General features: G+C 44.8%; 1 protein-coding gene across 4 annotated transcripts in view; it reads left to right on the plus strand.

The window, feature by feature from the left end:
* ANKS1A (ankyrin repeat and sterile alpha motif domain containing 1A) overlaps positions 1-15,902 on the plus strand; it is a 189,451-nt gene that overhangs the window by 113,843 nt on the left and 59,706 nt on the right. For all 4 annotated transcript variants that reach the window (XM_040983230.1, XM_040983228.1, XM_040983229.1 and 1 more), the window contains one exon: positions 13,095-13,687. In XM_040983230.1, the coding sequence (XP_040839164.1) occupies positions 13,095-13,687 (593 nt within the window). The remainder of the gene's footprint in view (positions 1-13,094; positions 13,688-15,902) is intronic.

Below are 15,902 nucleotides of genomic sequence, written 5' to 3' on the forward strand. Positions count from 1 at the left end.
CATCAGGGACCCTGGGATGGTTGGGAGGTTGGGTGTGGCTTCTCCTTTTATTTCAACCCTTCCGCCAATTACAGAAAGGAAAAAAAGAATGGGGATACAATGGTGTCACCCACTTTCCTCTAGCCCTTGACCCTTTGCACCTTAATCAAATACTTATAATCATTAAAAAATTGAATTTAAAAAAAGATGAAAAAAAAAGTTTAGAGATAGTGGTTTAAAACACCATTGCTTTTATGTTTTCCTCCCGAAACATCACCAGCCTTTTCAAACTATCAGGTTAAAACAATAGCCTGAGGTGCCAGGTCCCGTGTGAATACTGGTTTGGGTCTTGGTTGTCCCGCTTCTGGTTTAGCTCCCTATTGTTGTGCCAGGGGAAAGCAAGGGAAAATGCCCTGTGTTTTTGGGCCCATTGCCACTGTGTGGTAGACCTGGATGTAATTCCAGGCACCTGGTTTCTGCCTGGCCCTGCCATCGCTATTATGGCCATTTGGTGAATAAACTCTGCCTTTTAAATAAATAATGAAGTATTTAAACGACAAATATATTGACATTAACACTGACAGGACATGTGCTTGATTTACTTTAGTGCTCTCTTTGGAAATGCTTCTAAGTGGGGGAGGAACCTGTAGCATCAAGGAGAGTGGAAATTCTAGTTCTTTCAAAAGGCTTCCTTCAGAATGCCTACAAGATAATTTATATAACCTTTGGGAGGGAAAAAGGGGGAAAGTTAGAGAAACTTTCTGAGTGGAGCCCATTTCCTAGGCTGCCAGATGTTAATGGATATTTAAATTAAGGAAAAAACTGCCAAGAAATAACCAACACCTCACATCTGCTCCTCTTCTGTTTGGTTTCTCCCAGCCATGTAACACTGGAAAACAGGGTGGTGTGGGAAGAATTAATTGAATCAGGACTTGTGGGGTGCGTCTGTCTCCAGGCTCACTGCTTGAATCACTCAGCCTTCAGCCGAAGTGGTTCAGACATTTAATATAAAATGGACTCTGCTGGGTTCTCGGAAGTGCAGTCTGACCCGTCAGCCTACAGGGGACAGCTAGCCTGGAAGCAGAGCCTGCGTGGTTGATAAGAGCGAGGCCCGTCAGCAGACCATGTCAGGGTTAGTGCACACTAAATCTTTTCTGCTTTTCCATTAATGTCATTATCTTAATAGAGCTTTTGTGAATTGATGGATTTGTTTTAAGAAGGCTTTGTTGAGGAGATGACCAGAGCTTTAAGCCTCTCCTTATAATTCAAGGGACTGCAATATGAGGGGTTGGTGGGGAGGCTTTTTTTATTAGTATATATAACCTTGTTAAAGTACATTAGCGAACTCACAGAAAAGAAAGACAAATTCAGTTGTGTTTTTGGTGTAGCTGCTAAGATGCTGCTTGGCATGTTCATGTTTCCTATTGGAGCACCTGGATTCAAGTGCTGGTTCTGCTTCCAATTTTACCTTCTGGCTGATGCCTACCCTGGGAAGCAACAGGTGATGGCCTGTATATGGGAATCTGTACTTGAGTTCCAGGCTCCTGACTTTGAGCTGGTTCAGCCTCAACACTTACAGATGTTTGGGGGGAAGGAAATGTCAGATGGAAGACCTCTGCCTCTGAATCTCTTTCAAATAAAATGAGAAAATGAATCATGGAAAAAGAATCTTGGGTGCTGATGTCATAGCTCATTTGGCTATGCCTTAACTCATTTTTTTCCCATTCTCTAATTCATGGATTTTTAAGTTATCGCCATTATTTCATATTATAAGTGATGCTGTGTGACTGTTCTATGCATATATTCTTCATATGCTTAGACGAGTGTTTCTCAGAGTGGAAGGAAACGAGCAGGAAGGTGTGTACTTCTGCAGCTGACTGGTAGAAACAAACTGCCCTCTCTGGATCCTCTAGAACATAGCATGCTGCTTGTCTCCTGTGTTTCACCTTGATCAACAAAAACAAAACACACAAAAACATTCCCTTTGAAACAGGTTTTTGCTTAATCTAGTGAATTTCAGCATCTTATTGACTCGTGTTATGTATGTAACCTATAAATTTTCTTTTAAATTTTTTTCTTACAGAGGTTAATGGTAGAGGCTTACATTGTGGTGCAGTGAGCTAAGCTACCGCCTGCAGTGCCAGCATTTCCTATCAGAGTAATGGCTCAAGTCCCAGCTACTCTGCTGCTAATGCAGCTCCCTAATAATGCAACTGGGAGAGCAACAGATCACTCATGAGAGACCTGGGTAGAGTTCTGGAGTCTTACATTTGTCCTGGACCAATCCTAGCCATTTGGGGAGGGAACCAACGTTGATTTACGCTGATACCGTTCTCCTTCCTCACCGCAAAAGAGCAACAGACTGGATTGTTAAATGAATAATTCTTTGTTTCTTTAAGTGCGTGATAGTTCTGATCAAGGAAAAAAAAATCTACAGCATATAGGAAAAGTGAAAGGAGTACATAACCATGACATCAGTGATTTTAAAAATGAATGAGAATTTATAGGAATAAATTCTGTGTGGTTAATTGAAGTTGCTACCATCCCCCTAGGAGCATTGAGAATTGTTTGGTGGAGTTTTAGCTCGAGCACAATGACTGATTGACTAGGAATGCTAAGTATCCTGAGCTATGCAGGTCAAAATCGCACAGTGAAGAACTTTATGGCCCTGAAATAACTTATGTACTTGTGAAAATGTCAAAAATAGGGGGCCGGTGTTGTGACATAACAGGTTAAGCGTCCACCTACAACTCTGGTATCTCGTGGGCCCTGCTTTGAATTTCAGTAGCTCCACTCTGCCCTGTTCCCTGCTCATATGACAGGGAAAGTGGCAAAAGATGGCCTAAGTGTTTGGGCCTCTGCACCCATATGGAAGACCTAAAAGAAGCTCCCGGCTTCTGGTTTTGGTCTGACCATGGAGCCATTTGGGAAATGAACCAGTGGATGGAAGAACTCAATCTCTTTGTTTCTCTCTCTCATAATAGTAATTCAGCTGTTTACATAAATTAAATAAAACTTTCTAAAAATGAGAAAAAACAGGGTAGGCATTTGGCCTAGTGTTTAAGATGTTTATTAGAATTCTTACATCCTGGACCTGGTGCAGTGGCTTGATTGGCTGATCCTCCACCTTGCAAGGCTGAAATCCCATATGGGCACTGGTTCACGTCCTGGACTCTCCACTTCCCATCCAGCTCCCTGCTTGTGGCCTGGAAAAGCATTCCTGAGCCCTTGGGACACATCGTACACATTGTGGCTTTTCCCTCCGCCAGCCAGCTTAGGGTTTAATGTTCTCAAGTGTGCTTCTACCTGGTTTAGTGAAATTTCAGGAAGGAGAGAGAGTAGGTACCATTTTAACTTGGAAATCCTGGTTTGCTTTGTTTTCGTTGGAAAGGCAAATTTTCACTGAAAGAAGGGGAGACAGAAAGATCTTCCATTCTCTGGTTCACTCCCTAAATGGCTGCAATGGCTGGAGCTGAGCTGAACTGAAGTCAGGATCCTTGTCTGGGTCTCCCATGTCCGTGCAGCGTCCCGAGGACTTGAGTCCTTCTCCGCTGCTTTCCCAAGGCTGCAAGCAGGGAATTGCATGGGAAGTGGAGCAAATGGGATATGAACTGGTGCCCATAGGGGGTGCTGGTGCTTGCAGACTGAGGATTAGCCAATCAAGGCATTGTGCCAGCCTCTCTGGTTAGCGTTTCACAGGTCAAGGCAGAAATTTGTGTGCTTTTCCCAAAGGGGAGGCAAAAAAAAAAAAAAAGACACAGTGTAATGATTGATGTTTTTCTTCAGCAGCTTCCTTGTATTACAGAGGCTTCTGCCTAAAGTCATGCAGTGTGACTGTTTTCTTCCTTCTAATTTATGTTTCCTAATTGAACCACTTCACTTTTCTTTCCATTATGGAACAAGTCCAAGCCTTATGGACTATGTGTCTATATTTTCTTAAACCAAACGTATTGACAGCCACAGATACAAGTACATATACATGAGATATAGGCAAAGTAACTGAAAGAAAGTAGACTATGTTGATTTTACATGAAAGTAATTTTATTGTTCCAAACAGAGATAAACTGAATCAACATAAGAGATCAGAGAAGGCTTTGTGGAGGAAGTAGCATTTGAACAGCACCTCAGTATAGAGCAGTGTACTTGATAGAAGTAAGCAAGAAAAGAGGAAATTGAGGCAGGGAAGACTAGACTGCATAAACAATGATAATGTGATGGCAGAAGGATAGCATGCTTGGAGACTAGTTAGTAATCCAGTTTAGCTGTAACAAAAGGGAACTTGTCATAGGGTTTTGGTTCTCAAATGTCATTCTTTGTTCCAAAGACAGTGGAATTTATTGAAGTGTTTATAATTGACAGGGGCAGGGCAGGAGAGACACTTCAGGAATGTGTAACGTCTTGGATTGCTTAGATGGGACAGACTGGAGGTAGAATGACCCCAAGATACCTCAGGGAATCACATGGTAATTGGAGCTCCAACAAGAAAGGCATAGGTAGAAGACATTAAGTTAACAGAACTGTAAAGCCAAATGAGGGGAGGAAATTGAAGATTGAGGTTTTAAACTTGGGTAATGGAGAAGATACTCTATAACAGAAAGAAGAAATAGAGGGCCAGCCACAGTAGCCTAGTGGCTAAAATCTGCCTTGTACATGTCAGGATCCCATTGGGTGCTGGTTCATGTCCCAGCTGCTTTACTTCCCATCCAGCTCGCTGCTTGTGGCCTGGGAAAGCAATGGAGGACTGCCCAAAGCCTTGGGACCCTGCACCCATGTGGGAGACCAGGAAGAACCTCCTGGCTCCTGGCTTCAGATCAGCCCAGCTCCAGATTTTGTGGCCACTTGGAAAGTGAACTAATGGATGGAAGAGCTTTCTCTTTCTCTCCTTCTCTCTGTATATCTGCCTTTCCAATAAAAAATAAAATCTTTTTTTAAAAATAGGGAATTAAGGGAGGAAGTGTTTGTATGAAGGAAGATGTTACAGATAATTTTAAATTTGTTAAGATTGAATATTTTTTAGGTTCAAGAAAACGTCCATGTAAGGATACTGCATACATACTTGGAAAACCAAGTCTAATGTTCAAAGAGAGATGTTAAGATTAAGAAGTAGAGATTCATTTAGGTTAAGTTGATGGTAATATAAAAGGAAGCCAGTGGCTAAGAGAAAAGCTAGAGGGATTGAAACAGTCAAGAGTAGAACTTTGATTTAGAGGCACATGAGAAAAGAAATGCAGAAAGATAGCCAGGAGAATGAAGTGTTTTAGAAACCTCTGCTGGACGTGACAGAAAATGCAACGTATACCCATGTTTTAAACAAGAGTAAACAGTCTCGAGTAAGAAGTGCAAGGCCAGGATCATCTGGGATCCATTTCTCTTCTCAGGTTGGCTGTTCAGGTTTAAGCAATCAGCCTAGGAAGGAGGAAAGGGAGAAAGGCACCTTAAAGACAACCCTGCGGCCAGAGCTCTGTCACGGTTACAGGCAGGAGAAGGGAAATGTAGTCTGTATTCTGGGTGGCTGTAAGCCCAACTTAACAGTGTCCAGTGATAGAGCTAGAAGGATGAAGATTAAGAATGAAGATTTAGGCTTTGGGCCTGGTGCATTGGCTCAATGCTAAATCCTCAGATTGCAAGTGCCAGGATCCCACCATATTAGTGCCAGTTCGTGTTCCAGCTGCTCCACTTCACACATCCAGCCCCTTGCTTATGACCTGGGAAAGCAGTGGTGGATGGCCCAAAGCCTAGGGACTCTGTACCTGAGTGGGAGACCCAGAAAAGACTCCTGGCTCCTGGTTTTGGATTGGCTCACCTCTACCTGTTTTGGCCATTTAGGGAATAAACAAGTGAATGGAAGATCTGTCTGTCTCATATCTCTGTAAATCTGATCTGCCTTTTCAGTAAAAATTCTTTAGAAAAAAAGATTTAAGCATTTAGAAATTCAGAGAGGAAGAATGGAAGCACGCTGAATTGTTGACATAGTGTTGAGAGTGGTTGAGGGAGTTTCTCATTTAAAGTTTCTAAGAATCAGTAAAGCATTCCTCCAGGAGCTTAAATGGGCAAAGATGGTGGCTTGAAAAGAGCAGAAGTGAAGAATAGATGTACTTGGTGACCTTACAGTTTTTAAGTGATGAAGTAAAGGCTGTCTAAGGTCAGTAGTCTGGCTTGTGTTTGAATTCTTGCTCTACCACGTGCTGACTGATGACCTTGAGGAAGCCATGTGTCCTCTTTAAGCCCCACTTCCTACCTATAAAATAAGGATACTAATTCTTAGTTCCTGCTTGTTGTGAATGGTAAGAAAATGCTTAGCATGATGTCTGGCACAGAATGCCAAGTGCTTGATAAATGCAAATTGTTGGAAGCCAGCTGAGGTAGAAACTTGGTAGAAGATTCGGTCAGTTGTTTCTAAGTGCTTAACGGGGCTGAACATTCCAGCAACTGAAGAAGCAGCAAATGGCTGTAACTGTTCCATACTGGAGCTGGCAGAAGATCAAAGGAACAAGGGCAGCAAATGTGCTATTAAATTAGGCTTGATTAGATATTGTGGCTAGTTGGAGGCTGGTCAAGTAAACATGGTATATTGATAACTAGGGAAATATGAGGGGCAGAGGTCCAGAGACGGGCTATAAGTAGATTTGACTTATATTGTCTATTTGGTAGGCAGAGTGAGGGAGGGAGGGAGGAGGGAAAGGGAGAGAATCTTCCATCCATTGGTTTACTCCCTAATGGCCACAGTAGCTGGAGCTGCACCAGTCTGAAGGCAGGAGCTTTATCTGGGTCTCCTAGGTGGCTACAGGAGAGTTCTGCTGCTTTCCTAGGCACATTGGTAGGGAACTGGATCAGAAGTAGAGCAGCCAGGACTTGAACCAATGTCCATACGAGACACCAGCATTGCAGGCAGCAGCTTTACATGCTGTGCCTCACCACCTGGCACTTTAAGTGGATTCTTCAGGCGTTTAAGGAAGTGTGGGAAATATAAAGTTATGAAATAGAGCAAGATCACGATTTAGATCTTAAGTCTGAATGCTGCTGCAGCTGTGGATACCAAGGTAAGGAAGGCTGATTCCTAGCCTAAAGATTCTCTTGCCATGCCACTGCACATGACCCCGAGCTAAACTCTGAACCTCTCTCAGCATTTGAGATTTGTTCTGCCTGATTTGCAGGACCATGGAATGGAAACCATTCTCCCTCTCAGAACTGGAAGAGAGGAACTCAACTTCTGTGTGCATGCTAGCATAAAGGCATAAAGAGCAGTTTGGAAAAAGAAAAATGCTAATCATGACAGCTGCTCCCATTTGTTGGGTCCTCCTATGAGCCAGCCACCTTGCAGAACTGATTTGCACTGATTATGTCGATGTTTCAAGGCAAATCTTTGAGAATGCAGACTTTTTTGTCCATGTGTAATAGATTTGGAAGAAGAGATGGAACTGAGACTTAAGCCTTTGTGTGACTGAACCCAAAGCCTGTGTTTTTAACTATAACATTAAACCACTTCATCTGAAGTCCTGCTGCTGTTCAGATTAGATCAGTCTTCAGATGAGAACTGGAAAATGTTAGAGGAGTTGTAATAACCACATATCTTAACCTTCAAGCCATGCTAACTCCCAGATTTTAGAGAATGCAACCCAACCTTCCATGTTTTGAGAAAGACCCAAAGAGGAAGAATTACAGGGCTGAGACTACAACTTAGGCCTTTTGAGTTCCAGGCCACTCTTGTTTTATTTCTCAGATTGTTGTGGACCAGGACGGAGTTTCAGTCTGTGGATCTTACCAGATTGCCATCTTCAGCGCATGTCTGCATGACCTAGTCAATACCTTCCTTTTAGCGAAAGCGTGGTGATGCTCTGGGAGTGATCATGTACTTAGGAGTTCAATTGGACACTCCTTTATGATGCTTACCAAAGCGCTTGGGCAGAGGGTCCTACTCTCAATAGAACAAAAGCACAACAGTTTGAGGATCTGAGTACTCCAGCTTTCTCCCCTAGGTCCTAAGAGCAATTTGAGTTAACGACTTTTCATATGAACTGCACTTTTTAGCCCCAGTTTAAAAATGGGCAAAGGTAACTGAAAATGTGTACATGTTAAAATGCCATCCTTCAGAAACCCTTCAAGTCCCAGTGGGTCACTGTCATAATTAAAATGCGACACAGACCACCCCTTGCTTTAGCAGCTCACCGGGTAAAAGGAAAGTGAACAGCCAGAATGAATAGATTATGAGTTGATGGAGCTAGAAGTTGGCCCCGGGAATTAGCATGCTGGTATGTCCTATTCAGCAGAACAGCTGGCCTTGACGTATGGAAAGAAAATGAAACAGCCTTCCTTCCCACTGTCGAGTTACCTCACTGGCCTTCTTACTTCTCTGCTAGAAGGGCAGGCTGGAGGAGGACCAGAGGGAGTGGGGGAAAAGTATTGGAAACGGTATAGATCCTCAAAGGAAGGCCTCAAGCCTTAGGACTGTCCTCTGTGAGTATACTAATGCCCAGGCACAAGGGTCATGCATCTGCTTTTTCTGTGTAGCTCTACTTCTTTAAGCCTGACAAGGTCTTAACCTTTTTGAAGATTTATATAAAGTCAGAGTTACAGAGGAAGAGATAGACCCAAAGATCTTCTGTTTGCTGGTTCACTCCCCAGATGGCTGCCAAAGCCTGGGCTGGGCCAGACTGAAGCCAGGAGCTCATTTATCCAGGTCCTCCACTTGGATGGTAGAGGCACAAGGACTTATGCTGTCTCCCGCTTTTCTCAGGCCATTAACAACGTGTAGGATTGGAAATAGAGCAGCCGGAACTGATACTGGCACCCACAGGGGATGCCAATATCGCAGGCAGCAACTTTATCTCATGCCACAGTGCTGGCCCCAGGTTTTCACCTTTAATGCTGAATTCAGAAGCCACCTCTTCTGAGAAACCAACAGGCTCAAAGTAACTATAGTTTCACCTCATTGCGCATATATTTTATACTTAAAGCATCTGTTAATTTTGCCTTCTGATTATTTCCACATATACCAGTTTCTTGTGATAGACTTTTGAGAGTCCAGGAGATGGTAATCTCACCCAGCCAAGCACAGTGGTGGTAGAATATACCTGCTACAAAGAAGACGTGTTTTAGACAGTACTTGTGTGAATGGAAAAAAAAATTCGAGGACTGTATTTGACTAATGACATAACAGGTTATTTTAGTTTCTGCTCTGTGGAAAGTATAAATAAAACATTCCAACAGTTTTAAATGCAGTTTTTCTTTATTCTGTCTTTGTGTGTGTGTGTGTGTGTGGTAGATTTAATTTTTATTGGAAGGGTAGATTTACAGAGGCAAGGAAAGACTGAGAGGAAGATCTTCCATCTGCTGGTTCACTTCCCAAGCGGCCACAGTGGCTGGAGCTGAACTGATCCTAATCTAGGAGCCAGGAGCTTCCTCTGGGTCTCCTATGTGGGTGCAGGATCCCAAAGTCTTGGGCCATCCTTGACTGCTTTCCCAGGCCACAAGCAGGGAGCTGGATGGGAAGTAGAGCAGCTGAGACACAAACTGGCGCCCATATGGGATCCCAGTGCATGCAAAGGTGAGGACTTTTCAGCCGCTAGGCCATAGCGCTGGGCCTGCATCCGTGCTGTTGATTGCTAAATGTAATAGTCTGATCATGACACTGGATGACATGTGTCCTTTTTTAAAAAACAAATCAAAATAATAAAAAAAGAAGTGGTCTCATTTGTGATGGGCCCTTATATGGAGGACAAAAACAGCTGCTAACATCTGTGAAGAGCTTGGCATGCGCCATGCATGGTTCTAAATGTCTTCCATATATATTTTAATTCTTATACTGTAAAATAAATAATATTAAAATCCCACAGAGTAAAATAATAATGCAAAAAGAAGTTATTTGCTCTAGTTCTGGCTCTTGACCAGTACATTATATAGTTAATACCTTGTTCCTATGAGACCTTCTATCATCCTGACTTGACCAAAGGAGCAAACCATTAGGAGTTCTTTTCCTGCCCATTGATTTGTCAGGAAATATAGCTTAGTCCTATTTGCAGAGGCTCCAAGTGGTTGGGCCCCTGCCACCAACGGGACACACTAGGAGTGGAGTTCCTGGCTCCTGGCTTCGGCTTGCTCCAGACCTGATTGTTGCAGCCATTTGGGCTGTCTCTTCCTATCTCTGCTGTTGCCCTGCCTTTCAAATAATATTTAAGAATACCAGCTTGTTAAGATTCTAAGTTTCTGAGATGTTGATGTGCTTTCAGATAGTTGCCAGGTATATTCTCTAGGAATTGCTTTTTAAGTGAAGTAATTAAAAGAATTCCTTTCTGTATTCTCTTCACAAAATAATGGTAGATTGTGGTTTCTGTAATGGGAATATATCCCTCAAAAACTGTTTTTCATCATATGTTGGCCTCTCCCTAAGTTTCCATTCCTCCTTTCTGCCCACTTCCTTCCTCCTTGGCATCTGTCTTTTCTTTCTTCATTGATAGCAGGCATGAATGGGTGTCTGTGTGATAGGGACTTCATTGTTGGCTCCCACCGCAGCAGTCAGAACATTCTCTGTGGTCTGTGTTCTAAGGTCTGCTCAGACTGTCTCAGCCAAGCTGGCTCACAGTTCTGAGCAGTGGTGTTTTTCTTTTGTTGTTGATCTCCTCTGCTCCCACATTGATAAATAGCAAACTGACAGCAGATGCAAAGGAGGAAAAACCTTCACTCCTGTTATCTGAGCTCAAATGTTGGTCAAAGACATTACCCCTTGGGCTGGATCTGTAGGAAATCAGCTGTCCAAATGTTGACCAAGAGATGGCAGATTTTGCAACCTGGGTGACTTTCCTTCAGCCTCTCCTAAAACATCCTGTTGTCCTGAAGCACCATCAGATGATCCTATGTCATTCTTTCTGTGGGCCCACCATGTAGTACCACAGGGCAGCTTTGTCCTGCCTCATTACATGTGATATTATATTGTGTTATGCTGCCATGTGTAACATTTTAATATTGATAGCTGTGAAGTAATGACATCCTGGAGCTCAAGTCACTGCATGTAACTCTTAAGTGCTTGTCATTTCCTCTTCCTATAAGATATGATTTAAGTTGATGAGTGCTTTATTGTTGTTCCTTTCCCAGCCTTGGGCTGTGGGGTGTTAAAGACCTGAGGCTGTTAAGTGAAGAGAAGGAAGACAACAGAGTTTATACTTCTGAGCTGTGGGTTATCCACTAAACCCATAAAGTGGAACTAATTGACTGCCTCTGCTGCAGGCTCGGTGGAGTTGCCAAAACCTGCATAGACTGTGGAGATTGGGCCACTCCTCCAGATATGGTGGGATAGCCAGAATCACATCTCTGCCCAGACCTCAGAAGACCAGCTTGTTGGGAGAGCTGATTTTGGGGATCTTTCTTTCAAGGCTGTCTTGAAAAGTCCAGCATCATAGGACACTAGGGTCAGGCATAGGCATGGGCTCTGTTTTAATATGTCATGAAGTTTACAAAGCCACCTCATCTTGGACCCTCCTCCTGACTTCCCATGTCAGAGACAGAGTGGAGCTTTCCCAAGAGACTAAGGGCTGCAGGTGTGTTGGTGAGAACGTGTGTGTTAAAGCAGGTAACAGTGGCAGAGGGTGTCCAGGCAGGGCTCTGTAGAAACTCCTAGGGGAAGAAGTTTGCCAATGCAGCCTAGTGGAGACTTGGGATCTTAGTACTATGGTAAGAGTAAAGGGGTTTAGAGGTTCACGTGGATCATGGCCCTCACTGTAGATGCTGCAACCCATGAAATCCCTGCCCATACCTAACAGCCTGGGAGCAGCCAGCATCTGAGCCGTGTTTTCAGACTCTTGGATTTAAGTCTTCTCTCTGATCTCCTTGTACAAACCTCTAGAGGGGGGTCCTTCGTTTCCTCCTAAGTACAAACAGAGGAACTCAATTCATTTGCTTGTAAGAGTTTTTGATCTCACAAATAACTCTTAGGAGCTTTGAGTTGAGTAGGGAATTTTTTATTGTAGGTGCTGTGGATACTAACAGAAAAAGAAATCAAATCGTGTCCAGGTTTTGCTATTATTCACCCTGATGATGTGGGTTGGGGTCTTCCATGGGATTTACTTCAGCCAGGGAAAACCCCTGGGTGCCCCAGTGCAGTGCTAATGTTAGACTGTGATTTCGTCAATTATTTACGCCACTTCAGGACGGAGGTATTTGAGTGTACAGTAGGAATTGGCCTTGTGAGCAAGTAGTGTCTGATTTCAAGGATGTTAAGGTTTGGGGAGAACTGCGAATATCTCTGGGCATTAACGAATTAGATTTTTTTTTTTTTTTTTTTGGTCAAGCAGATCAGCTAAGGTTAAACTTAAACAAATGTGAGCAGCTGGGAGACTTTGGAAGGCGTAGATGTGCACAGGGCAAAAAAAAAAAAAAAAGAGAGAGAGAGAAAAGGAAAGAGAAGCACTCGCCCTGAGGAAGGAAGGAAGGATGAGGCGTGGAACTCTGAATGGGCTCCCCCAAGGAAGGAAGCAGTCCTCGCTCTGCTGTTTTGTTTTGCACTTTCAGTTAAGGAATTCCAGAAGTTGCAGGTTGTGGATCATGACCTCCTTTTTTTTCCCCTCCCCCTGTTGCTGCTTGCCAGAGGAAGGGAGGGCAGGAGCAGCTGTAAATAACACTTTGGCCTTTATGGAAATGTGTCAGATGTTCTAGCAGTGAGCCTCCCCTTGCTCGTGCCTGCTGATCGGCTTGCGTGCGCACTCTCTCTGTTTCTCTCTCTCTCCCTCCCTCCCCCTCTCCCTCACTCACCTCATGTTCACTCACTCTGTCCTCACTTGTGTCCTTTCTGTGGGATATTGTTAGCACTTCTCTTCGCCTTATATAGCGAGGCCTGGTCGTTAATGTTAACAGAGATCTAGCAGGGAAGGCGGCCAGATAGCATTAATCAGGCCCAGTGTTTGGAATTTCATAAATGCTCTGGGTACAAATCGAACATTAAGAACAATATGAAACTGTTTTCCTTCCCCTCTCACTCCTTCTCTCCCCTTGCCAGCTCACCCGTCTCCTCTCCCCTTCCCTGCTTCTGAATTCCTCTGCTCTGCTGGATGCTCACTACTTTGGAACTTTGTTGATTTTTGCCACATTTAATTTTTTATTTTCTCTGTCTCTCCGTCCACTCCAAGACCACAGGCAGAGCAGCAGCAGCCGGAGCCAGGACTCTGCAGAGGGGCGAGACGGGCAGGTCCCTGAGCAGTTCTCAGGTCTCCTCCACGGCTCCTCCCCGGTGTGTGAAGTGGGGCAGGACCCTTTCCAGCTGCTCTCTGCCACCAGCCAGAGCCATCCAGACGGGTCCTCCCAACAAGGTGCTTGCCGCGAGGCTAGCATGCAGCTGGAAGAGATGGGCGTGCACACTCCTGGAGCCTCTCAGCCCAGCACCCTAGACCAGAGTGGGAGAGCGGGCTACCCAGCAGGTTTGCCTACCGCCACCAACAGCCGACTGCACCCCGGAACTCTGACTCACTCGGTGCCTCTGCACCCTGGCGGGGCCGAGGACGAAGGAGAGCGGAGCGGGGCCAGAAGCCGAGCCCCTCCCACCAGCAAACCCAAAGCTGAACTCAAACTCAGCCGCAGCTTGTCCAAGTCCGACTCTGATCTCCTGACCTGCTCACCCACAGAGGACACCACAATGGGGAGCCGGAGTGAGTCCTTGTCCAACTGCAGCATCGGCAAGAAGAGGCTAGAGAAGTCACCCTCCTTTGCCTCGGAGTGGGACGAGGTAAGGCTGACCTGACATCACAGAGAGGGAGGCTGGTGGGGCTGCCCGTCATGCTGACTCCTGGGGCTAGGGTCTCCTTGTTTCCCTCACCCTGTGGCCTGGTGTGAGGGAGGCAAACCCTGAGCTAGCCAGGGTCTCAGAGGACAGGTCCACTGATGGTTAAACTGAAGGGTGGAGGCTCCAGTAGAGCAGGGCCAAGGGAGGAGCAGTTCCTAGAAGTGACATGTTGTTTGGAAATATTTGGATCCCATTAACCCCACTGAAATAGTCATGCTCAACCTGAATATGCTTAAAAAGAGCTGGTGTACTTTTTGTGTCAGTCCCTCAACACAGATGGGAGATCCAAGACCAACAGGATAAGTGGGGGAAAGGGATGGTGAGAGGGGAGCACGAGGAGAAGCTGATCTAAAGGGATCCTCCCTGCCACAGTGTTGTTCCTGCCTTCCTGTGGAAGGCCGGATTTCTTCCCGTAGTGGCATTGTCTTGCCCACCTGCAGTCTGAGTCTGGTGAGACCAGGTGATTGAGGAACCTGAGCAGTCTTGGTGAGGAAGAAGCATTTACAGCCTGAGGCCTGGGTTCCTTTCCTAAGTGCTGTTAGAGGATATTTGGAGATAAGGACCCACGTGTTTTCCAGTGACCTGTGGCTTTACTGGGCAGGAGGACATGTTTCCCAAAGACTGGTAAACACCCCAGGAATGTTTAAGTGCCACCCTCGCCAGGCTTTTTGCTGAGAGGAAGCTGCTTTTGAAGTGAACTGAGTCTGTCTCCCAGGAAAGGTTTCAACAGATGCATTTAGCTCTCCAAGAGGAGGGGGGCAGTCCAGCTGACATGACCATGCCAACAATCTGTAGACTTCATACCCTGCCCAAATCTATTTGGGGTGCAGCTGCGAAGTTATGTAAACCAAAGCCAGTCCTGTTCCCAGTATGGGAACAGGGTGGGACAATTGCTCTAGTACTGTTATCTCCAAATAAAATGAGACTTTGGAATCTGGTCAGAGACACAGGAATCCTGTGCAAAAAAAAAAAAAAGTCATTCCTTAGTAAACAAAAATTTGATGAGCCTGTACTATGTGCCCTAGTAATGAAAGAATTGCTGTAGGGGAGATAACTCCTGGAGTGGCCCCAAGAGACTGTGCAAAAGAGTGTGTATGGGTGGGAGTGTTTTTCAAAGTAGAGCTTTACTAATTTGTGTCAGCTGTTCAGTAGGGCAGTTCAAGGGTAGGGTGGAGATAAGTATAATCTCTGAAATGGCAGGAGAAGTCAGAAGAGGAAAGCTTGGCGAGAGAGGGGATGGGCAGCGACGGGAGGTATGAGGGTAGGAAGGGACTTGAGGAAAGTTTGCTGAGATATGGAATTTGAGGTGGCATTAGGGCCCACATGTTGTATTAATCCACATGAAAACTTTGTGGAGTCTGAAAGTTAGATCATCTGCTTGCTGTGGAGTGTTGAATATGTATGGAGGACAATAAGGAATGAGATTAGGAAATGAGATTGAGGCCAAAGAGTGAGAGGGGTTTGAACGTGAGGCTGGGTCTCCAATACTTGATTGGATATCAAGGTAGTATCTCATGATCTTCAGATGGACTGGAAGATAGTTTAACCTGTCAAATGAATCACTGACTTCACGGCTCTTCCTGAACACACTCCTACTCAGGCATAACTGTAATGCTGGGTGATTCTTCACAAGATGTGCATGCCCTCATATTGTAGTGTTGCCAGGTAGTCTTCCGGGTACCACCATCTCCCCTTGGAAAGCACAGAATCACCAAAAGCCAAAACCTGGCTTAATTGAAGTTGGCCGTTTGGGCTAAATCAGTTTATATATTTGTTCCTTAGTGAAAGGAGGTCCATGTGTGTGTGGTGCTTTTGCAGAGAGATTGCGCAGAGTTCCACTGAACCGAGGACCTAGTAGAGGTGTGGGTGTTGTGGGCTAGTTCTGTGTGGTGGATGAAGCACCAGAAGCACTGCTATGTTTTAAATTTGCAAAAGTTTAAAGACATTTGAAGTCTTACTAGAAAGAATTCAGAGGATCAGGCTTTGCTTGAAGACACAACACTAAAAGGGCCCTTTATCTGTGACCATTCAGCATTGTTTCTGAATCATATTGTACTTGGTTCTGTGGATACAAAGAGAAACTTCCAGGTCTTTGGCAACCTTTCCCAGAATATGGTGTCAATGGGTGTTCCCCCAAGCTACCCCTAACCAGTACCTG

This window comes from Ochotona curzoniae, unplaced genomic scaffold, assembly GCF_017591425.1.
Source record: "Ochotona curzoniae isolate NIBS_2020 unplaced genomic scaffold, NIBS_Ocur_1.0 contig_3819, whole genome shotgun sequence".
In the NCBI taxonomy this organism is placed as follows: Eukaryota; Metazoa; Chordata; class Mammalia; order Lagomorpha; family Ochotonidae; genus Ochotona; species Ochotona curzoniae.